Consider the following 24,926-nt stretch of genomic DNA (forward strand, 5'->3'; position numbering starts at 1 on the left):
AGAGAAACTACAGACAAAAAATTGTTTTAGTGCTTTAGTACAGTCTACTTCCTCACCCCCCAAAACAAGAATCGAACTTCTGGTTGGACAGCGTCAGTTGTCACTGAGGTGACCCCAGCCTCTGTTTGCAGTTCCAAGTCTTCCGTGTAGGCGTCACTGCTACTGGAACTTTGTATGATGATGCCCTGAACATTTTCTATCACAGACAAGCTGTTATTAAACAAGTGCCTCCAGTCCAAGAAGTCTCCTGTGGCGGGAAATGAGGAGGCAGCCTCTATCAGTGATATTTTTGCAAACGCTGGCTTTAAAAAATTCCACAGATGGTCACATTATTTCAAGACTTAAACCTCTTTCATAACCGACTGTCTCTTATCTCATTCCCTCCATTTATTCCTCTTAAATCACATTCTAATCAAGGTCACCATCTCCAACTTCCCCCATACATACACAATAAAAAATAATATGGTTGAAGAATTCTATTGGTAAAAGAAACTGAAGAGGCATAGTAATTTGACAGTCTGTGTTTCCTTTCCATCGACTACACATATATACCCCCTTCCCACACTTTTCTTCCCTCAGTCACCAGAATGAAGGGGCTGGCAAACGTTGGTCTGGTTCCTTTTAGAGTTGATTCCCTACTGGACACTGCCTGGAGGCCTTGGGAACGAATGAGAAGTTCTGCAGTTTGGATCAGTGGCAGAAGCAGGTAACACATCAGGGAACCAGTCAGCCTAAGACAGGAGGGGACAGAAAATGATGAATAGTTTCTGATTACATTCCTCAGCTAAACTGCTACAGTGGCCCCTATGTCTCCTATAAATGTCCATTAGTCGCTTTTGGAAAGAGAAATAAAATGGTTCAGGAAGCCTAAGTTTATATATACATACAAGATAAGGAAAGAACTAAGATGTAAACCTAAGGAATTTTTGCTCTGACCTCGGACACTGGGTATTCTTTTGTTTTCATTCAATGAAAGCACGTCTCTGCTTCTTTCCTGTTTTAACACATTCACTTCCAGGTCTCTGTAATACATCTCCTCAGTCTTTCCCCTTCCCTGTATAGCCTCTCCTACTTTGCTGCCTTTCAAACTGTGGTGAAAATGAAGTTTCAGGATGGTAAGACTAGTACTTGATGAAGACCATTTTTCTACTGACAATATTGCCGCACTCTCTTGAACTTCTTTTCCCGGGATCTAGAAAACCTTTCTCTAGCAATCCTCCTCAAAACCTCTGGAGAGGGGTTTCCCCACTACCACAAAGTAGAGGTCAAGTAAAAACAGGCCAGTTCTCATTACTGAAGAGCTGGGATTCAGAAGTATCACTTTTCTTAGGTAAATGGCTAATTTTTATCTCTATCCATGAGATGAAACCAGAATTCCTGATTGCTCCGATTTTTCTTTCCCCTTAAAAACAAAAATTAACAACCTTTTAAATTCAGATGAAATTTTAAATCTTAGGATATTTTCCAGAGAAAATATCCAAAAGTTTGGAATGAGTACTCAAAAACAATCAGCTCCAACTGTTTTGAGGAATACAATGAAATTAGGAAGATCAAAGATTCCATTCTTAGGACAGAAAAAATCCTTAACCACAAACAAAATGAACCCCTCAAGCCTGCTTCCACAGACTACACTGGGGTCCAATCAAAACACTAGCAATGTCTGAAGACAATAAATTCATATTGATTATTGTAAACAACTTTCAGTGAATGAATCAATGGTGTTACCTCCAGATATGATGTATAACTGAAATGTCTGGTGTCTAACCCAAAAAATATATGTGCCTACATCCATCCAAATAAAATTCAGATTCCCTCCCCACCCGGTTCAGTTTCTTCTTTCCCATCTCCCCTGCCCCAGTGTGTATAACCTGTCACTTAAATCTTTTAGGGCCTCAGTTTCCTCATCTGGAGAATGAGGACAAAATAAATACCTGTCTCACAGAGACAGGACTGTGGATTAAATGAGAAATGTGTATAAAAAGCTTAGAACATTTCCTGGAATATAACAGGTGCTAAGTAGATGTTTTTATTGGTGCTACTGAAGTCAGGTTCTAGATTAATTCTGGGGCTAGGAACTCTGCATAAGAGCTCTGAGCCAGTTCTTCTTACTTTCTCTCAAAGTAACAGGTTTTCCCCATGCCCCATCCCCCTCTCCTTTGAAGAGCCCTAAGGTAAATGGCCAAAAGGCTAAGGACACATGACAAAGGAAGAAACCTACCAAGATCAGCATTTACAAGGACAACTTTTAGCAAACATTAGAAAGTAACAGGATATTTCCTTCCCATTTTGGAAAGGATTTTAAAATCCTGTGAGTACATTAAGGATTAAGATTAGATTCAGAATCCTAGGCATAGAAACCATCTCTGCTATTGTCAATTACCCTTCCCAAGAAAGACTAATCAACAAACCAAAACCAAATCAAATCCAAAACTGTCCATAGAGACTATCTAGTTAGAAGCAGCTTCAAATTGGCAGTTAATGAACAAACTCTTCATGCAAGAAAGCTGGAACTGACAATGAACAGATCTACTAGTAAAAAGCAAGACTGCAATATTTAGAAATACCAAAAACATTGGCCAGAGAGAAATGTTACCCTGTATTACCAGCCTCAGTGTAATGGGGGAGAATGGACACACACTCTACCAGACCAAAGGCAACAACCCACCCCACCCACCCCCACCCAAAAAAGAGACAAAAACAAGCCTCTCTGGGAGGAAAGCAGAAGTAATCTCCCCACCCCACCTCCCCACACTAAGGGCTTAAGCCACTTGCCTGTGGCCCATGTGGTCAGAAGCTGGGTTTGTGTTTCAATTCTACCACCTAAAGTGTCATCACTAGTTTATTTCTGTTTTAACTGGTAAGGTGAGGAAGGGGAAACAACGAAGAATTTTTTTTTTCCTAAATACCTATTTAAGTTCCTTGACAGCTGGAACATAGTCACAGAGAACAAAGGGACAGGGAACAAACCTACCCATTTTCCTAGTAGACATTTAGTTTAACTGGTAGTTGAGGGTCCTTAAACACTCTATTGTTTGTAAGAAGGGCCATATACCCAAGACGCCCAAAACATATCCAAAGCCATGGAAACACATTTATCACCTTAACTCTTTTTGAAAGAAGCTGCCAGAAATCAATGCTTAACCTATCAGTTTCTTCCACAAAGCATCTGAGTAGAAATACCTTCCGTTTTACAACTTCTGAATGGCTGACAGAGGACATCCAACAAATAGCAAGCAAAACAGCATAGGACACAAGAAGAAACTAAGATAGGTCAAAAATACACCAAGTAAGAAATTCAATACAACTGGAAAACATACTCTCAGGCACCAACATTTCTCCTTTGGACACCTGTTCCTCCCTGCCCTCAGATGCCCCAAGTCCAGGGTAATGGCTGAGCTTGAAAAAAAGTTGCCACTTAACAGGTCACGCAAACTTCATGGGCCTGAACCAACAACTACAAAGCTTAGTTCAGTTACATTATGCTAATAGTCAAAAACATAAATTAAATCCTTACATAAGCAGTTATTTTGGTACAAAGGAAAAGCTCTTTTCAGTGGTTATAGCCTCCACCCCAAATATATTCCACTGGTTAAAAAGAGGGATGTAATGACACTAAACAGCATTGTGCTAGTAGCCATCTGCATTACCAGAAAAATGATTCATTTGCAAAAAATAAATTAAAAAATAAAAATTAGTACTTGTTAATGCCTGTCCAAACGTTCTTGTGAAGAGTGGGGCAGGGCAAAAACATACATATATCAAGTGAATACTCTTTACCCAAACTCCCAACAGAAACATCTCTTCAATTTCTTCTTCATTATCAGACTTGAGGATAGTCCAGAGTTCAAATAGGATTCTGTTTCTCAGAAGTCTCCAAAGAGTTACCATATTAATACATGCAGATCTTATGGCTCCCTCTTTCTGAGTTGGTGCTCCTTCCTCGCCCTTTCATTGGCCTAGATAAAAAAAAAGCCTCATTGGGTCAATATGATCTTCGACTGAGGATCCCTCCACTCCTTGTAGTGAAGGAAACAGGAAATAATGAAACAAGTGTTGAGGAACCTATGTAGTATGTTCCTTGGGTGAGGGACATGAACAGTGGTGACCTAAGACACTGATGTGACATCACAAGACTAGTTAGCCTAAGCTTTAGGTAGGCTGCTCCATTCTAGGCAGCAATGCCAAGAGATGGCAACACAAGGTCAGAACAGCATAAGATCTGGCTAAGGCTCCAGGAGAGAGATTTGCTTCTTTAAGGATGTTTCTTGACTCCAAAGTCTCTGAACTAGAAGCTGCCTAAAGTTCTACAGTCACTTATCTGATCCAGGCATATAAGCAGGTGCAGGGAACCTGGCAAGCTGGTTGTTAAAGCTCTACACAGGGACAACAGCTGTACTCAGCCCTTACTCCTTAAGCTGGGGAATAAAACATCAAGCTTACCAGCTATCCACAAATACTACTTGAAGCATTTCACCCTTGGTTGCCTGAGCAGTGGCAGTAAGCTCTTTGCTAGACCTGAAGAAAGAGGACCACAATTCCTAGATTTTGACTTGATGAACAATTTACTATGGTACACAGGAAGATGGGTCAGATTCAGAGAATCTAGATTTTTCTCTGAAGTAATTTTAGTCTCTTTAACAAAGCACACATGGCTCTACTCAATTAGTTGACAGAATTAGCCCTTTACCCCCAAGGCCTGACACTGTCCTCTGCTAGCTTTCTGTTTTACTGACCTTACATAAGTGCCCCCCAACTCCCCAGCTCCCACCTCTTATTTTTCCAGCTTCCCTGCCCCCCCACCCAACCTCTCATTTCACTTTCTCTCCCCTTTCATTCAGCAGCGAATGCTCAGAGAGCAGATGGCAAGTACTCAATTCAAGCCGGTGAAAATGCTCCCTTAGCATCAGGTACAAGGCAATCCCAGAAACAGGAATCCTGGGGGTTGTGATACACACTATCTCTGCCTTTTAGTGATTTACACTTTAGATGGAAAAGGCATAATATGCTTATTCTTCACATATGGAAGAATATCTTCAGACCAATTTATTAAAACTAAATTTATTAAATAAATAACTAGTTTATTATTTAAATGACTAGTTATACTTAGTTACGTTTCTCAGGGACAAGAGGATTTTTTTTTGTTTGCATCAGAATTGACAACTTTTATTCCTAAAGTAATTTGTCCAGGACCTAAATAGTACCTTTAGCAAAACTCATGAAGCCTTAGGAATCCCCCACATATGTCCTATACAAAAGTTCATTTCGCTAAAGATCAGTTACTCTGATCACTTAAGCAAAGCATATGGAAGGATCCAAGTTGGTACTACAATCTGTGTTTAGCCATCTCCCCAGAGGAGAGCTGCAAAAACTGAAAGGAAACCTTGACTACTAGAGGTAGGTTTGGGATTTGTTCCACAGTGACCTTAAAACTGCAGGAATTTTGGGATGGAAACTTACCTAGGGAAACAGGGAAGGGAGAGGGAAAAGGGCACCCCCAAGTCCAAGAGCTCCAATCAGTAAAGTTTAATTTAGTCTCTCCTGGTGGCTCTAAGAGCCCTGGTAAACACCTGGTCCTAAAGATATTGCATGGATGATAGATACCTAAAGAGAATCAGCAGATACAGCCCAAATTCAGGCTGTGCTAATTCCAACCTAGAATGACATATTCAAGGTTTTGAAAGGCCAGCCGGGACACCCCAGGGACTAACTTCCTAGTTCATAATGGATTCTAACCAATTTGAAGACAAAACAAAGACCTCCTAATATGGATTCTCTCCTTAGAAAAATGGCTCATGAGTAGAACTGTGCCATAACTATTATCCTATTTCGGTAAACAAATATTTATCAAGCATCTATTAAACGCCAGGAACTGTACTAGTCAGTCACTGGAATACTTTTAAGAATCTCCTCCAGTAGAAAAATCAAAATTTGAAAAGAAATAATTATAGAACAGTTAGACTTTTATACAAAGTGCTTATAAGAGCACTGGGAAGGAAAATTTTAAAGGGGCTACTTGCTCTAATACTAAATGAGACTGCACCTCATTGGTTCTCACATAAGTGATAGCTTTGACACTGAAGATTGTCAACTAGGGTTGCTGAATATCAAAACTAATGCTTAAGAGGCTGTATGCTCAGGGCTAAGTATAATCTAGACTGTTACTGCTAACTGGAAAGTGGGAAGTCACCATGCACTGGCTTTTAAAACTGGTAAAGTAATTCAATCCAGTTTTGTGTATCGGATCTATTTTGCTAATACAAATTTGTGTAAGTGTATACTCAGCTAACAAAACAAATGCATGTTTATAAACATTTACCCATTCTCATAATCTTTTTATGCTACTGTCTGTGGGGCTGCAGCCTAGTAAGAGTGACTGGCCAGGCTCTGGCCACTGTCTGACCTGCTATCCATCTGTGGGGCCAGCCTGACCAGAGAGGGTCAAAAGTTTCTCTGATGCTAGCTGTGCACTGCACACTGGAAAGACCCACTTTCTTGCTGCTGGGCTCTGGGCCATGGCCACTCTGACAAGATTAACACCAGCTTTGAAACAGCCCCCATCAACTCGGATAAGAACGTGGATCAAAGACAGCACCATAGGACACCCTGGTGGCATCAGGTGGACATTACAGGTGGTGATCACTTGGGTCAAAGACTTATCTTCCCCCCAACAACCTCCCCACTGGAAAAAGGCTGTCTTTAAAAAAGAAAAGAAAAGCAATGTAGTAATAAAATAAACAGGAGTTTGTCACTAGAAAACATAGATTCAATTTCTGGGCCTGTCACTTTAACATCTCTGAGCCTATTTCCTCAAACCCCAAAATAAGGCTAATAACATTTGAGAATTAAAAGGAGTCAAAGCACTTCATAAAACAACTACTTCCATTAAGAATGATGAAGTATTTGTCCTATGTCCTTGCATTTTTCCCTCCAAATTTTCCATTAAGAAGGTAGAAAGGGCATGAACCCTTGAAGTCTCTACTTTGGAAATAAGCCCAATCTGATTGGAGGACCACACTGCATATCAGATCTAAGCTATGTAGTCCACCTGCCAAGGATTTCATGAACGTACTTATTTATCCATAAACATTTATTAAGGTGTGTATGTACTAACATACTGAGTATCTTGGAAAAAGTGTCAAAAAGTTATAATCATAGTCTTCGCTCTCTAAGAGTTTACCATGTAGCTGGGGGAAATAAAACATACATGAGACAACTAGACAACAACTTAATGGCAACATGCAAGTGTATGCATTATGTGACACTTAGTATGTTGAAGAAAAGCAAAGCAAAAATACAATGCAATTAGTCCAAGAATGCTTTTGTCTTTAGCTGATCATGAAGGGGTGGAAGAATTTTTAATGGCACAAGGGATGTGGGTGCTTGTAAGACTTGTGGGTGTCTGCTAAATGTTTGCTGAGTCTCTTGGCTTTGAGAGGACTGCTTATGCTAGCTGATCCTCAATCAGCCTAAAGACCAGGGTCAGGGTCCTGGAGTAATGTTAAGATTCCCAAACCAAGGAAATGCTATCCAGTTTTTTCACTCTGTACGTGAATGCCTTTATAGATAACTACTAATAAAAAAGAACCAAAATAATTCAATCCCAACAAGAAATCTGTAGAAGTTCTCACTGATACAGGACCACTAAATTCAGAGAGGATTTAAGGCTTCTTCTTTAAGAATCACGCTTAAGTAAGAAAGATGGAAAAAGGAGACCCAGGAGAAAGCAGCAAGAGAGGGAACTCCTCTGCTCTTTTAGGAGACAATGGCATCAATTCTTGAGATCTGTACTGAGAAGTGTGGCACATCTTGCAACAGAACCACTTTCTTTTTGACTTTGCAAGATTGATTTTGGGGGCAACATTTACTTTTCCAATTATACTTGGCTTAGGCTCGCATTTAAGTTACAGTTGACCCTTGAACACAGGCTTGAACTGCACAGGTCCACTTATACGTGTTTGTTTTTTTCAGTACATATTACAGTACTACACAACCCGCGGTTGTTTGAATCTACAGATACGTAACTGCACATACAGAGGGCTGACTGTAGTTATTTGGAAATTTTACACTGCGTGGAGGGATCAGCACCCCTAACCCTGGCATTAAGGGTCAACAGTAATTTGCATTTCCTAGCTTCACATCTGAGGAATTATTTGATGCAATGTTAGGATTATTACTTTCTTCAGTAATCTACCCAGTTAACCAACAGTTCGTAAAATAGGTTTCTATAGCACTTTGCTTTTAAGGAGTACTAAGTTCTTTCTCTTGCCAATCAATGTTTATTAAACTTGGCCAAATGGAGGTGGGAGACAAATCCAAATAGCATTTTGAAGAACTCCATCTGGCATGTAAACATTTGGCTCACTGGGAAAAACAAATACGACAAAAATTCCACTGGGTAGAAAAAGTTAACACAAAAATTTCAACAGTAATAAGATAAAATTGGGAGAAGACTAAATGCATCACAGAGAAGAGAGCTATTATATGGGTTTAGAAGCTTGCTTTTTTATAGTTTCAGAAATTAAATTTAACTTGATAGTGATAAGGATTTGAAGCTGCAGGGTGACTGCTAAGAGGGAAGGAGAAAAGTCTGAAAACATAAAATACAGAAGTAAAAACAAGCATGGTCAGTAAAATATTTACCAGATCAGCCAGAGCAGGGGAAGATGTGATTGAAAATGGTGATAAATTGTAGACTATAACCCATTGTTTCATACTAGGGAGTGACACTGTTTTAGGAAGATCAGATTTGATCGCCAGGATGGAGACGGGTCGGCAAAACCAGTTAACTAGTTTTTCATTACTTTAGTAATGAATTTGGGTGCACAGACAAGGATGTCAGTATGGCAAATGAAGATGGGACACAAATCCAAACAGCATTTTGAATAACTCTATCTGGCAAGTAAACAGAATCTCTTTATCTAGCTCAAGTCGTAGATACAACAGTACTGTGGCTGAGAACTGGTTATATTAAGTTGCAGAACTTGACTCTCACCTTGCTGCATGTTTACTACGTAGTTTTAGAGGACAAATGAGTCATTTTAGATTTTTTTTGTAGTGTGCTTGCTGTACTGCTAACCAACATTTTACATTCCTAGTCTTATGCTATGGACGTCACTCTTATTTTGTAATTCAAGTTAAGAAAAAAAGTCTCTAAAAATTGTTAGAAACATACCAGGAGGTAAAAGGATGGAAAATGTCTTAATGTTACTTAGCTTCTTCTATAAGTATCAACTGAATAAGGACTTATTTCCAACTTGGAAATAGAAGAAACTGAGACTCTATTAACTGGTTACTTATTCAAGATACTCAGAAAGGGAAGTAATGTGAATTTCTAGGTTTCTCTTCAAAAGCAATTGAACTGAGTGTCTCCTCAGTGCACAGCATTGTGCTATGTACCTGGGAAGAAAGGGGATGAGGTTATGGCCTGTTAGAAAGGAGATATATATAAACAACTCACTGATAAAGGCAGATTGGCTTAAGTTTTAAGATACAGTAGAACAATACTCTTCAGGAAAAATGATGAAGGACCAATAGTGTTTATTCAGTGACTATCATGTGCCAGACACTGTCTTGGTTCCTTAGAAAGTAAAAACTCATCAATCAAGTAAGATGAGGTAGATAAGTGGATAGAGCAAGCAAGGTAGGTGATAAATGCTATACTAGACATACACAAAGTCTGTGCCAACACAGTATGATGGATGTTAGTTTTCAGAGAGGTGACTCTTGAGATTATTCAAGGTACGTTGCACTTCTCCGAATGAAGAAGAGATGGACGGCACTGCAGAAGGAAGAACCAGAAGGACCAAATACAAGAAATGTTGGACAATGCCAAGTCCTGGGTTAGAGTATATCAGGGGGAAGGCTAGAGATCAGACTAAAAGGTAGGCCAGAGGCCAGGTTACCAATGGCCTCAGATTCAGTCCAGGACTTCCAAGTCCTAGTTAAAGGCAGTAAGGTTGTCTTTTGTTCAACTGATGTAGCAGCCCATTCCTAAGGATTAAACCTTAATGAACACCACAACCTGAAAGCTTATCCCAAACTTACAAAGGCTCTCCTAATACCCAGCACTTCAGGGTACAATTCTGCCATGCCATCTGGCACTTAAAACAATCTCCAAGTTTAGTCTTTTTATTTTACAAAGAGAATTCTAGATTTTCATTTGAGCAATTTAGGATTTATGGTCTCTCTTCACAAGTTAAATTAGGAAGATATCAGAGCTAACATTTTTAGAATTAAGGAAAGGCATAATCTAGTGCACTTTTAGTACTCTCAATCCAATTTGCAGCAAGGTTGCTGCTAGTCAGCAACTACCTTCTGTAGCCTCATTTGCTACATAAAATGTGAGTTTAGCAGGCAAAGTAATCTCTACTTTGTAAACTTGATTCTATTTTCTCTTCTAAAATACCTTTATTTGTCCTCTTTTAGCGTCTTATTCTTCAAAGTAGACAAGTTCCTAACATTTGTGTTTTAAGGCAAGTGCTCCCATATTGGTGCTGACTAAATTGGATCATCAAGTGGGCCTAAAAAACTTTAATACAATATTCTTAGTGACAATAAACAGGAAGCCTGTGTCCTTTACATTTTTGCAATGTAAAGTTGAAGGGGGGGGTGGGAATGACAAACGCTGAAGTGTTAGTTCCTAATAATTTTTGGCTTTCTTAAAATAAAATGGCATTAAATAAACATGTCAAGAGAAGTCTGTACTGACTTTGTGATCACAAGATACTCTGCCTACTGAAACAAGGCCTGCAGAACAAAAAAATAAGGCTAACCAACCTGATGAATAAACAGGGTTTTAAAGCACACTAACAATCATTGAAAGTCTCAGTAATGCCAAGAAATAAAGATTGGTATCACTCCCCAAAGTGTTTCACACCATAAAAACAAATGATAAAGGTTTCTGAAAGCATACTTCATTTTTATATCGTATGACCAATTTTTGGGCTAGACTGGGGGGGGGAGGTGCGCACACATCTACTCCTGTACCCAATTCTTACACTCTGGTCTTACTATTCCATACCTGGAGATATACAAGGTAGGCAGAGAAACAAGCAGATTCACATCTTTAGCATTTTCTTCTAAGTCCCAGAACCTAGACAGTTTTCTGATTTACAGATTTACTCATCAAGTACTATTCAAAACCTAAATGAAAAGGGAAAGAATTCTGCCCAACAGACGGGGAGGCAAAGGTAAAGTTTCAGGAAAAAAACTTAGACCAAAAACACTTAACTTTGGCGCTGATATAGAGGATTAATATAATTTCCCCCTTGCTGTATGGATTCTTTACTCTAGGGTATTTCCTGGTTGATTTTGTATCATAGCTCCCTCTGGTGGCTAAGTGAATTTCCCTAGCGTTTACTCAAATAGGGAGTGGAATAGACCATTGTAAAAAAACCCAAACAACTCATTAGGCATTTGGCATCCCTACAAAATTAATGTTTGTTCAAAGTATATTTGGTGAGGATGAATATAGCATTCTAGAAAAGCTCTGTTTCTACTATCTTCACATTGATAATTCTATTAATAATTGTAAAAGGAGTTAAAGATACTTTAACTTGATGGTTGAATGTTAACTCCTTTGAACTTTTTCTAAGAGATGAAGATGAAACACCCAGGATCTACTTAACTACTTAAGTGTTTATTCTGTTTCATTTGTGTTTTGCGTACCTACCTAACCGGGAACATCCTTATGCAAAGGCATGCTTGATTTTTCTCTCCCATAACCCAGTGAGGCATCTATTTTGAAATGTTTATTATGAGATTATTTCTGCCTAAATTAACTTGTATTTGATAGAGACTACAGAAGCACCAAGCGACTTTTGTAATAAAAAAAAAATCCTTCTCTCCTTCCATCCCTACAAAATCACAACCACATTCAAGGCTGTCGGGTATAGCTTTCAAAGTTAGCAAGAAGCACTGCCCCCCACCCCCCAAGTTCTCAACCGTAAGAATAAGCTGGTTTAAGTATACCGTAACTTCTTGGATCTATATTTAAAGCAAAAGTTTTTGCCAGGATTACTATTTATTCAATAGACAATCACGAGAGACACAATGAACAGATGTTTCCTTATAATCTCTTTACTTCATGCCAATCCCACCTTTTCCTATAGGATCATATTGATCAATGTTCCTGTAAAAAAAAAAGTACTGGAAAAAATTACCCCCAAATAAGAGTATTCCACCATATAGGATGGGATGGCAGAATATTTCCTTCAATGGAGTACAACTGATGAGAGTCCACCATAGCAACAGAACATAAAGAAATGTGAGTCATACCTTTTCTTGTGGCTGCTTCAGTCTAAAAAGACAGGGAACTTACAGCTCAATCAATAAAGGATCCACAGTAACCGGTTTGTTTTCATTCACATGCTCAAAACTACACAGAAACTTTCGCTCTGTGTATCCTGTAACAGTTCTACAATCCCTTATCTGGAACTCTTTGGGGCAGATGTATTTGAAATTCAGAGCTTTTTGCACTTTATAAAGGTATCATATATAGACCCTTTATCACATAACACTCTCAGCAAAACCTATGGCAACTGACACATCAATATTTCTGCAGGAAGACAATTCAGTCACAGTTAAGTGCAGAACAAAGGCATCGATTTCGGTCACATTTTATATTCAATTTGCTCCACAACAAAAAACTTTGTTTTTGGAGTTTTGGGATAAGAGATTGTGAACCTGTTTTCTGCCTCTGCATTCTTCATACCATGACAGAAATAAGCTAAACCAAAGGATGGTTATAACAGAACTTCAGTCTAATAGAGTTTCTCTCCTTTTAATACCATTTATGGTAAATACAGACATATAACTTATTTTGTTTGCAATTTCATTACAACTTCATGTACAAAGTAAGCAAAAAGGCACACAAGAAATTCATCTTCACAGAAACTTGAAAAAAAGAACACCAGCCCTAATGAGCAAATATATTTCAAAGACAAAACTGAGAAAGTTAAAATTCTAGAATCATATGGAACTTAAGCACTACGAGTGGATACATGAATAATGGAACATATTATTAAACTATAAAATTTAGGGGAAAAAAACATTTTAAATGAGGGAAATCTGTTCATATTCCAAAGAGTATCTTTTTTAAATTAATAAAATTCAGATCCCAAACAATTAGGAATCAGAAAATGGGTTTCTTACCTTTTGTTTCCAGAAGGATGTGGGCTGAACAGCAAGGTGGGTTACTCAATCTGACGTTATGAAAAATAATTGCTTCTTAGAGACTTAAGTTTTTCCTTGGTTAGAAAATAATAAACTAATTATAGGCTCCCTACAATATCTAAGGGGACATAAATAGGGAGAAAAGGCGAAAATCCAAGACAGCTTTTTTAGTTCCAAAAGGGTGTGACTTTCTTCTAATAGCTGCTAATCTAGGTAGAGATATAAGGTCCATTTCCTAAGACTGAAAAACAGCAAGTCTGCCTCTCCCCTTACAGCATTTAGCTGTCTGGTCTTACTGAACTGGAAAACCTGCGTCCCCCTACCTTTCATACACAGTTAAGTCCTCTCTAATCTGAAACAGCCTATATACTAGGGAAGTAATATTTTCTATCTCACTTCAGTCAGGGGTTGGAACTACTTTTAGTAGAACACATCTTTCAGCGTAGCTTAAATGCAATTTAAGTGATGGCAACTTAACTTTGCCAACTTTGAGCGATGGCAATTTTCATTTTGGTCCTGTTTCCAAAATATTCAATGAACACAAATGAACCCAGGCTTGCTCAAGTCTAGCTCACATTAATCTTTCCGAAGTTAGTCATTAAAAAATACCAATTGTATATTCTACAGATGAAACAGAACTTAATTGTTTTACGTCCCTAAGTCTGCTCTTGAATAGTTGTTTTGAATTCTCACATAATAACTAGAGTTACTCCCTTAATGAATCTATACCAAGTGTTTTGCTTAAATACTTAAAATGGAATCCTAATTTTGAACTTCCTATCCCTCCTCTTCTTCCTGACATTCCATAAGGTTCATTTAAATGTATTGGTTGGGTGACCTTATGCAAATCCCTTTGGGCCCATTTTCTCTACTACCAAGATTATTTCTAGTGTTTCCTAGGTTTGAAATTACGTCAACTGAATAGCAATCTTAAATTCTGCTCCCAAGTATAATTAACACCCAAAGGAAATGTTACGACTTAGCTATCTTTTGGGTGTAGAAAAAGAATGGTTTGATGTTCTGGCTAGCTATCAGGAAATCAGAAGATTAGGAATTCTAAGTAAAAACCCCTCCCCAACTCTAAACTGAAAACTTAGCACCAAGGGGCTATCAGGTAAAGATACAAAAACCAGTAGACTACAAGATGTAATCACTGCTTTGGTATGTTCTGGATACAGAATAACTTTATGGTTGAGAAGACTTCCAAGGCAAAATTCTAAAGAATGCCCAGCTTTTTATTAGCAATGACTTACTAAAATAAGCAGTTAATCTTCTAGTGTGCTATTCACACTTCAAACAGAAAATGTAATTTACGTTAAAAATCCTAATCTGTGAATTTAATAGTTACCAATTTTTTAGATGAGTTTACTTTTATTGAGAAACTCAAAGGCTAACACCAACATTAATTTACTAGTCCTCACCCGATTTTGCACAAAACCCTATGCTCTCTAGATGATCACCAAAAATAAAGCAGCATCTATAAGCTTTTCATCATTTTAAAATCAAAGCTCTGAAGCTTATCCTTCAGAGACTAGATCACCCCCTCACTTACCATATTACATACACAATTGCCTTATTCTCATTTTTTATCTTCCCCTGAAGACTTTTTACAACAATTAACAGATGGCTAATACCATTTATTAGAAAAGTCCTTTCAAGAACCTTTAATTTACTAACACATAAACACAAGAATTGGAATCTTATCAATTTAAAGTATTAACTGAGACTAGTCAACCAGTAAAAAATCTTACAAGAGGAAAAAGGACAACCATGCATAGTTTTTTTAAAAAAATGTTTATTTTTTTCAAAGAAAAACGGCAATAGCCAATTGGAAACCTACTTAGTCTTCAACTCCAATTTTGTTTTCTTTAAATTTAGAAGTGACTTACTGATTTACTATTTTAAACAAACCCCCCCTTTCCCCTTTAAATGTTTACCATCTACTCGTGCTGAATCCTTCCAAGGAGATTGCTCCAGCGTATATCTCCAGGTCCTCGCTTTGCTCCTTTTACCAAAAAATGCAAAACACAATTCCATCGTGCATCTTAAGGGCTCCAATCGTCAAAAATAGGAAAAAAAAAAATCTTTGGAATAGCCAATTAAGTTGAATAAAAAAAAAAAAAAAATCCACACGAATGCGGTTTGGTTGGGGCAGGAATCCACTCCTATGTTCCTGGTAATCTGATCCCGCTCCATGAATCCTTGTAATTCATCCTCCCTATCCTATCCACATTATGATTTGAATCCAATGATCCAGCTCCAAGGATTGGGATCCAGTGAGCCCTCTCCAATCCAAACCTTTATAACCAGCAAAACCAAAAAAGAGGAGGCAAAATGTTAGATACTGTAATCAAAAAAGGTTTCTGGGGAATGATGAGTTATGTCTGTCATCAGTTTAACAGATGTACATCAATAACTATCAAATTCCCCAAAACAAGTTTCTGAATGGTGTTCAGATAAATTTTAGAAACTTAATTATCATAGAGACTAATTGGAAGAAGCATTTTATATTTACAGTTCAACTGATAATGCCAACACTTGTTACTGTACAGCGTATTACAGGTTTTGTGGTTGCAAAAAGTTATGTAGTTGAGAAGTTTACTGGTATTGCTACCCACCTAAGTCTAAACTAAATCTAATGCTCCCATCTGTAATTTAATTTGTAAATTAAAGTGTTTTAAACATGAGTCAATTATGAATATTAGTTTAAAGGGGAAGGTGAGACTTAAAAGTATTCCCAACTAGATTATCTACACCAATACGTTGGAACTCTATATTTTGCTTTCATTTTGTCTTAAAAAAAATGAAGTAGCAACGCTATATCAGTCACACAGAGGACATGCAGATTTAGCAGTATTGATATTATACTCTATCCGGTTGGAATAAAAGACACCCTGTACCCACATGTACACCAACAGCAGGTCACACATTAACAGTTGTAACTAAGCATTGTGACAAATTAGCCAGTTCTTCCCACATTAGTCCCTATTAAAACAAAAAAAGGGAAGGGAGCAAAATAAATTGTTACAAAATGGGCAACGTAATTTTGCCACAATTGCCAAGGTTTAAAGAGCAAAGCAATTGTAGCTAAAGGTAACTGCATAAGATGTTTGCAAGTGTTTTAAGGTAGATGTATAATCATTTTAAACCCTTGCCTTTTAGTATAAGGTCAATACTGCCAATTTCATCTGTGACAATAGCACTTGGAGTCATACCATTGCCTCCATTATTGATCTGATCCTCCTCAATCCTCCTTTTGACAATCCTAAAATGATTGAAATGTGCTCCACAATCCTTAATCCAAAGCATTCTTAATCCATCTCTTCAGATATGTCTACAGAAAGACACATGAAAAGCAAGATAAACATAAGAACTTCCCCAGGTAAGATAACCACAAACACCCCCAACAACCCAGTTCACACAAACCAGAGCAGAATAGACATTTACATAATATCACAGTCTGAAGAGCATGGAGAGTTAACTAAATTTAAACAATCCTGTCTATGACATCACTTAAAATACAATTTACCAGAGATGAGGGGAATGTAGATGTTAGGAGCAAGGGGATATTACACAAGAATGCAATTCAACACTTTAGCCCATTCTGAACAAAACAGTTTGAATTAAAAAATGAAAAGATTGTACTGAATAAAGGAAAACTGTATACAACATGGGTTCTACAAAAAGTGTCACCAATCATCTTATGTACGAGAGCGAGATCTGCTATGACGGGGAGAATAGCGTGGTGATCCTCTGCTTCTCCTTGGGGAATAACTGCGACTCCTGCTGTTGCTTCTGCTACGGCTTCTGCTACGACTACGGCTTCGAGATCGAGATCTTCCATAACTTGGACTTCTGGGCCCATCAACTTTAACCCGGATGTAGGCAGTTTCTCCCTATTGAATAGACAGAACTTTCGATTGAAAGATCTAAGCTTTCACCTGTCTTCAGGCATGCTGAATACAATGTAACTTAAACCAGAGGCACTTTACTGGGTTTACTCGGACACCCTTGCCTGAATCTTACCTTCAAATTCCACTGTTAAGACCACTGTATCCAATTCTGGCCAAACAAAAGAATAAGTGTATAACCTACCTCATGAGATCTAAACTTAGTGTTATCCAGTTTTCGAACTGCATAGGTCATATCTTCTTTCCGTACAAACTCCACGACACCAGTGCCATCTCGGTAAACATCAGCATAACATACATCACCTGCTTCACGCATGTGATCCTTCAAATCCTGCCAGCTTCCACTTGGAGGCAGTCCTGAAAAAGTTATTTTTTTTCAATACCAATTATCCTAAATTTCACATTAAACTTAAAATTTACATTACAACAAAGATTACTTTAAAATTAACGATTATTTTTAACATCCTAGGTTAAGGAGCTGTTAAGATTCCGGAATCAAGAGCCCAAAATTATTTGCAAAGTAAGGGTCTTCATATTCTAGGTACTGCAACCTAATTTGGTAAATCTCAAATACAGTAATTCTTGTTTACTAAGTTCACCCATGGCACTAAAATAATTTAAGACCTGGCATGAAAACTTGCATTTGTCAAACTGGTCATGCAAGGAAAACTTTAAAATAGTTTCTGCCCCCTTTCATCAACTCGCACGGAACGGTCAACTCACCGGAGACAACCACTCTGTTTTCAGAACGCCTGGACGGGGGGCCATAGCGGCCTCGAGGAGCCCCGCCACCTCCACCCCCGCCGCCGCCTCGGCCTGTACCACGGCCGCTTCGAGGAAACTCCACCCGCAGACGGTATCCATCGTAATCATAGCCGTCGCGACCGTACACCGCGTCTTCCGCATCCCTGCGTGATCACAGAAGAGCAAAGACGTAAGGAAAAGGACCGGGAGGGGCGGCTAACTCGGTCGGAGAGCTAGCGGCCCCCCGCACATGCGCACCTGGGGTGGAAGAGCCCACATGCGCTGCATAATAGGAATGGCCCCTCCCCCACCCAGAAGCACGCCAGGCTGCCGACCACTACGGCAGCCCTCGGCGCCTCAGTTTCCCGCTCCGAGCCTGCGAGTCGGCTCTGGGGACGTCCGGAGGGCCCAGCCACCAGAGAAGCCTCGCCGACTCGGCTCCTCATTCCACTCCTGCATGAGCGATTCGTCTTGCTCCCAACCTCGGAGCCCACCTCCCCATTTTCTATGTGAAGGCCTTGGAGCCTTCCCCAACTACTCCAACCTATTTCCTCAAGGCAGGAAGACCCTGACCGCCTCACCGCGGGTCCTCGAACTCAACGAAGGCGAAGGGCGGTCCTCCGCGGCGGTTCTTCAGATCGATGTCGCGGATAGCACCGTATTTGTAGAACACGTCCTCAATGTCCTTGGTTCGGATGTCTGGAGGTAAGTTCCCCACGTAGATGCGGCAGTCGTTGTTCCCTGCCGGCCCACGAATCACACCACCTCCCGACATGGCGGCGACGAAAGGCGCGGACTCGAGAACAGGTCTTCCCACCAAGCCTAGCCAACGGCAGAGCAAACCCACAGCTACACCACGTCTCCCGCGGCCCCTCCAAAATGGCGCCTTTATCAGCTCGGCGCACGGATATGGGGGGGAGGGAGGAAGAGAAGCGGGAGGAAGCAGCTATTCGATCTCACTACGCACGCGCAGAAGCGTAACGGGTGCTGCGAAAGGGACGCTGGCGCACGCGCGACGTCACCCTCCGCGCGAAGGGAAAAAAAGTTCCCGCGTTCCCGATTTTGTGGAGAGGTTCGCGAATGAAGTGACCGGCTGAGTGGTAAAGATTAAATACAGAGCCCTCATAAAAGGGGTTATTAATCTCTGTCGAGTCCTAAAGAATAATCAGTTTCCTCAGGAATGGGTCTCTTAAAGCAACGGCGCCCTGAAAGGATTTGGTGAAACCTAGCCGAGAGCTTTGTCCCACCATGCTCTGCGGTGTTAACGGTCTTTGGCGGGAAAGACTCACGGGGGCGGAGTCTAAGGGGGCGGGACCGGGCGGTTGCTCCGGAAACGGGGGCGTCCTTGGAGAGTGCGCCTAGTTCAGGAGTTGCGTTGTCTGTGATTCAATGCAGAGCCAAGCCGTGACTTGGTCTGACCGCCCCATCTCCTGCGAACTGGCCGTGGGCTGCTTACCTAAGTGTCTCATGGAGGGGAACCCAGCTTAGATTCCCTAGTAAATAGTATACACTAAGTACCGTACCACCTTCGGTTCAGAACCGAGCTTTGTATATAGCTCAATTGAACACTCCTTGTGCTAGTGGCGGTGATTCGTGCTCTGACCAGTCATTGGTGGTACCTGCCACCCAGGACCCAGACCTCTGCTTCTCTCTTCAACAGCGTATCGCTAGGCCCAACGCAGCGGAAAGGTCCAGTGAAGGTTGCAGAATGAATTGTGCCTGTTATTTCTCCAACCGCTTTCAAAGAACGAGAAAAAGCGCTCCTGCCTCTGTGTATTGCAGAATCCTGAAGTTCCTTCCTTTTTTTGAAGTCATTAGCAGGCCTCTCAAGTAATATGAATGAGCACAATGAATGTGTGAGGACTCCTGTGACCACTGGAGACCACAGTTGCTGCTCAGGACTGATTTCTGGTAGCATGCTGGTCCAGGGAGATAAGAACTTTTTACATCTCTTCCTCAGAGACATCTGAAATCTAGATTTTTATATGAAATGCTGGGGTTTTTAAATATTAGTGATGAATTCAAATTAAAAAACAACAACAACAACAACCCTGCAGTCATAAATATGCTAAAACAGATCTGCACCCTAAGTGTAAGGATGATTTTTTTTCATATTATGTATTTATTTGCAACTCCCTCTCCCCAGGGATGTGAGGCAGTTTACAGAGATACTATAAAACATTACTAAAACTGGATGGAGAAATCATGGGGAAAATAAAGGAGGAGGATTAAAATGAAGGCATCGATAAGGTGAGTACACAAAATGCCTGCAGTAATAATTTGGTGAGTTCCTAGAGATGGACTGCAAATTTGCCTGTGGCCATCCCGGAAGTCACAGTAAAGAAGGGAACACAGTGTGTTCAAAATCCAAAGTGCCTTTGAAATTTTAAAAAATAGATTGTTTAGGAGAAGGGCATGTTTTCAGTTCTGAAAGTTGATTGAATGTATTTTACAAATGTTTCTAGTAATCCCAAAATACACATTTAATTTGCTCCTCAACAGATCCATAGAGGATCTTTGGTAGTCCTTGAAATCTCTTTGGTGGTTTCCAAAATTATGAGTATATGTGCATGTACTTTTTTGTCTGTCCTTTAGCTCAGGAGTCCCCAACCCCTGGGCTGAGGACCGATACTGTTCGTGACCCGGCCGCACAGCAGGAGATGAACGGCAGGCGAGTGAGCAAAGCTTCATCTGCGGCTCCCCATTGCTCGCATTACCGCCTGAACCTTCCCACACCTTCCCACTCGCCCCGCCGTCCGCGGAAAAATTGTCTTCCACGAAACTGGTCCCTGGTGCCAAAAAGGTTGGGGACCGCTGCTTTAGCTCATCCTTCAATGACATATTTTTAAACTGAGCTTTCAATTTAAAGAGAGAAGACCCTGGGAATTTCCTGGAGGCCCAGTGGTTAGGACTTCTTCCTTCCACTTCAGGGAGCACGGGTTCCATCGTTCCATCCCTGGTCAGGGAATCCCACATGCGCGGTGCGGCCAAAAGAAAAAAAAAAGAGAAGACCCTGATAATTTTTCAATGAGAAGCTGACCAAAAGGGACACTATTTCAACAGATTTATTCAGTTTCTAGCACTATCCTACTTGGTTAGCAGCAGAAGAGATGAGAGTTTTTAAAGAATTCCAGGCACATCATGTATTGGTTCTTACATTCAATATTTATTTACTGAGCACATTTTCTCTCTAACTTTATCCATCCATTTATGATTATTCAGATTCATCTTCTGTTGATTAATGTTAAGTCAGTAGTAACTGAGGTGGTTTAAACATAGGTGCTTTTAATTTCAAGGCATTTTCATTCCAGAAAAATAAGAAAACCATGAATTTGCTTTGATTTATTCTTGTCCAGTTTAGTGCAGTCATTTCTGATTCTGTTCAGTTCAGAAGAATACAGGGTAAAATTTAATAGAGAGTGAATAGGACATTCTTGTTTCTCTCTTGGCCTATTTTACTGTGTTTGAGTGTAACCAAATTGTAGGTTCTGGGGTCTCTTGTAACCGAAAGTGGGGTTCGGCCGCTCACCGCTCAAAAGCCAATAAAGAGGCCAGGTTGGTGGAAAGCAAAGTTCGCTTTATTTTGGATGCCAGTGACTGTGGGGGAGGGTAGACGCCTGTCCAAAAGGCCGACTCCTCCCCCCCCGCCCCCCCCCCCCGACAATGGGGGCAAGAGCTTTTATAGACAGAGGGAGGGGGCTACATGCAGAAATAATACAGTCAGCTCTGACAGTCATCTTGAAATTGGTCATCAGTGGTCTTACCAGTGTCATCGTGATTGTTTTAGGTACAGTTAATCTTCAGTTCCAGTTTCGGTTTGTTTCCATTTCTTTGAGGCCAGTTCTCGGAATTGTGGAAGCTTATGTCACGGCTACAGCCTGGTCATCATGTAGTTAACTTCTTCCACCTGGTGGGGGCTTCAGTATCTATAAGACAGCTCACAGGATGTGGCTCAGAATATTATCTATAGCCCTTAAGGAGTAACTAAAAGTCCTTGACTATGCTTAATGACTAAACTAGTATTATTTGGTCTCCTCTGTTTTCCTTTGTTTCTTCATTTTCTCACTTCTCTGATTAAACTTATCCTTCGGCTAAAGTTTTTCCACAGACAAAAGGCAGGCTGGGACTTCCTTGGTGGTGCAGTGGTTAAGAATCTGCCTGCCAATGCAGGGGACACGGGTTTGATCCCAGGTCCGGGAAGATCCCACATGCCACGGAGCAACTAAGCCCGTGCGCCACAACTACTGAGCCTGTGCTCTAGAGCCTGTGAGCCACAACTACTGAGCCCGCATGCCACAACTACTGAAGCCTGCGCGCCTATAGCCTGTGCTCTGCAGCAGAAGCCACCGCAATAAGAGAAACCTGCGCACCGCAATGAAGAGTAGCCCCCGCTCGCCGCAAGTAGAGAAAGCCCGCACGCAGCAATGAAGACCCAACGCAGCCAATAAATAAATAAATAAATATTTTTTAGAAAGGCAGGCTAAGGACATGGGTGCGGGAGGGGCAAGGACCATAGGGTCCTGCTCTGTTTCCCTATGACAAGGTCAGGATGTAGCAAGAAAAGTCTGGATGGCTGTTTATCAATGTCTCCTTGGGTGGCATTAGCTTGGAAATTATTACATTTAAGGGTATGATCTTATACTATCAGTGTCCCAGAGTAGATTGGCATGTTTTAGTCCACAAGAGTGAAAAAGAAGAAAGCAAATAAACCAAACCATTTGTTCATTTGTTGGGGGGTGAAGCAGATTCGTTTTTGATAACCGTGATGTTCAAATTGTACACACCAAGAAAACTTTTTGTCAGGTCTGGAAAACAAATCAAGCGGTTTCTTAGTAAATAAGGAATCAAAACAAAATGAGGTGAATCGCTTTGAGAGATGTCTCATTCAGATCCTGGTGAAACCTGATAAATGATCCCTGCCCCACAGCAGAGTGTACCTCTTCAAAGACAGGAAGATTCATACCCTCTGGATTTTACATCTCTGTTCCCTGAATAGTGCTGGGTAAAGACTGGCAATTCTCTTTCTGTAGGCTAATCTTCATGCAACCTTTTCTCTGAACAGTGTACTATACAATTGATTAGATCTTTGCTGACCAGATTACAGCCACTTCGTTTTGCCTCCTGAGATTACCTCCTCATCTTAATTAGGGCTTTAGAGTGTTTCTAAACTCCTCAGTTACACAGTCACAGACAGTTTTGTGGATTGCTCTCACAACCAGCTAATTCATTAAGTATGGATTTTACCAGTTTAATTCTTAGAAGCTGCCTATTTCAACACTGTTGCTGTGTATGTAAACTTACTTCCGCAAAAAGAAACTTTAAATGCTTTCGATTCAATCCAGTAAGTATAAACTAGTGTAAGCACTATACTGTACCCTGGAAATAATTACTTGGGGAAAAAAGGAAATTCAAAGAGTTAGTTACCGTAAGGGTTGAAATCACAAGACCCAGTTTTTCAGTGATTTTCCTAACACTTAAATCTATGCCTGTGGTGATGGTTACACAAATCTGTAAATGTACCAAAAACCATTGAATTGTACAAGTAAAGCAAGTGAATTGTATGGTATGTAAATTATAACTCAATAAAAAATTTTTTAAATGACTGGGGAAAAAAATATCTCCACAATCAGCAAAATCACTCTCCAGTACCATTCCTCTAAAGGTGTTATTAAGGCTTGAAGGTGTTCTAGAGTAATTTGCACTGAAATATGCCTTCCCTAATCTGGAAATTCTGTTTTCAGTATTTGTGTATCAATCCCTACTGTCATTTCTGGGGATAACTGTTAGTTTTACTAGGTAAAGAGACACAAAGATTAGGAGCACTTAATTCAGCCGTGAATAGCAGTTACTTCCAGAAAGAGTTCACTTGCATAGTTCTCTATTCCCTTGTTCCACCTGTTTAGTGATTAATAGTCTCTGAAAAAGGAAGAAATATTAATAGTATATCTTTTTATTTCATTTATATTTGTCTCATCTTCCCTAGTAAACTAGGTTGAGGACAGATTTTTGCTGTAACTCCCTTTATTACCAGTACATTTTCTGTTAAAATGAATATTATTGACTATTTCCTGAGTGCTCTTTGAAAATAATGGGACTTTAGATGAGCAGAATGTTGTTTCTATGGAAACTGTATCATGTTTCTGTCAGTGGATAGACACAATGGGTACAAGGATTGTTTTTCATTTCACAGTGTAATAATGATAGCCACTTTTCAAGCCCAAGTAAATCATCTAATAATATAGTCTTGGTAATCTTATTTTAGGACTGGCCTCCCTCATTCTTTGATTCTTCTTGTTTTGTTTTTGGCTAATTCTGCCCATCTTTACTGTCCCATTACGGAAAGCAATAACATATGATTTTGCCAGAAAACAGCTCTCAAAATGATCTGTTACAAAGAGATGTATCTTTTCCATGTCTCCCTATTAATATTATTACTCCCTCTCTCCCTCTTCTTGCTTAAGTTCTTTTAAAAATTAAAACACCAAATCATCATATTGTACATTTCTTAATTGGAGTAAATGGCTGTTTAAAGAATTATAATAAAAATATGGCAGATATCCTTTATTTGCTAAAAATGCTACCTTTTTTGGCAATTTTATACTATGGTCCTATATAAGTGTTACCTGTTAGTAGTAGTAGTAATAATGGTATTATATGTTAATGCTGCTGTCAAGTATGTTAGAAATAATTTCAATAAAAACATTTTTATTTGAAATTTTGAGAGTGTGACTGATTTTTTCCCCTTTTATTGTTTTAAAAGTTAGATTCACTGAAAACTCTCAGAATTACTTTTCTAAATTTGCTTGCGGAGTTGAGTAGTTGCAACATAGAATACATGGCCCACAAGCCTAAAATATCTGGCCCTTTACAGAAAAAGTTTGCCAACCTCTGGCCAAGAGGGAAAAACCTGCTTTTGTAATTTTTGCCTAAACCTAATTTATAAATTCAGTTTTGTCATGTTCTTTCTCTAGTAGGTGTTTTTGATGGGTAATATCTTATATTGTTAATAGTTGTAAACATAAGTCATACACTTCTTCAAGTGATACTTTGCTTACACATGCTTCAGCAGCCATTACTACAGTGTAATGCTAAGGTAAT

At 39.7% G+C, this 24,926-nt stretch overlaps 1 protein-coding gene and 1 long non-coding RNA gene across 4 annotated transcripts; one reads left to right on the forward strand and one right to left on the reverse strand.

The window, feature by feature from the left end:
• Positions 1-21: 21 nt before the first annotated feature.
• On the reverse strand, positions 22-18,734 carry SRSF1 (serine and arginine rich splicing factor 1). Of its 3 annotated transcripts, XR_005017690.1 has the most exons (6): positions 18,410-18,734; positions 17,808-17,992; positions 16,389-17,441; positions 15,111-15,471; positions 3,778-3,956; positions 22-731 (listed from the first exon to the last, which is right to left on the reverse strand). XR_005017690.1 is itself a non-coding variant. In XM_036835627.1 (4 exons), the coding sequence occupies exons 1-4, from the start codon at positions 18,601-18,603 to the stop codon at positions 16,875-16,877; spliced, it is 747 nt and encodes a 248-aa protein (XP_036691522.1). In that variant the 5' UTR covers positions 18,604-18,732; the 3' UTR covers positions 14,949-16,874. The 3 variants fall into 3 exon arrangements, 1 of the variants encoding a protein (XP_036691522.1); XR_005017689.1 differs by lacking the exons at positions 22-731; positions 3,778-3,956 and having other exon boundaries at positions 14,949-15,471; positions 16,389-17,069; positions 17,269-17,441; positions 18,410-18,730; XM_036835627.1 differs by lacking the exons at positions 22-731; positions 3,778-3,956 and having other exon boundaries at positions 14,949-17,069; positions 17,269-17,441; positions 18,410-18,732.
• Positions 18,015-24,540, forward strand: LOC118886219. Its single transcript, XR_005017691.1, has 3 exons — positions 18,015-18,533; positions 19,975-20,078; positions 20,424-24,540. It is a non-coding gene; the product is annotated as an uncharacterized LOC118886219 (long non-coding RNA).
• The last annotated feature ends 386 nt before the right edge of the window (positions 24,541-24,926 follow it).

Source organism: Balaenoptera musculus, chromosome 20, assembly GCF_009873245.2.
Source record: "Balaenoptera musculus isolate JJ_BM4_2016_0621 chromosome 20, mBalMus1.pri.v3, whole genome shotgun sequence".
NCBI classification, from domain to species: Eukaryota; Metazoa; Chordata; class Mammalia; order Artiodactyla; family Balaenopteridae; genus Balaenoptera; species Balaenoptera musculus.

Coding starts and splice junctions, on each gene's coding strand:
- SRSF1 (XM_036835627.1), bottom strand. CDS start 18,603: ATGTCGGGAGGTGGTGTGATTCGTGGGCCGGCAGGGAACAACGACTGC. Junction 17,993..18,409: donor GTTGAGTTCGAGGACCCGCG/GTGAGGCGGTCA, acceptor GTGATCACGCAG/GGATGCGGAAGACGCGGTGT. Junction 17,070..17,268: donor CTAAGTTTAGATCTCATGAG/GTAGGTTATACA, acceptor TCTATTCAATAG/GGAGAAACTGCCTACATCCG.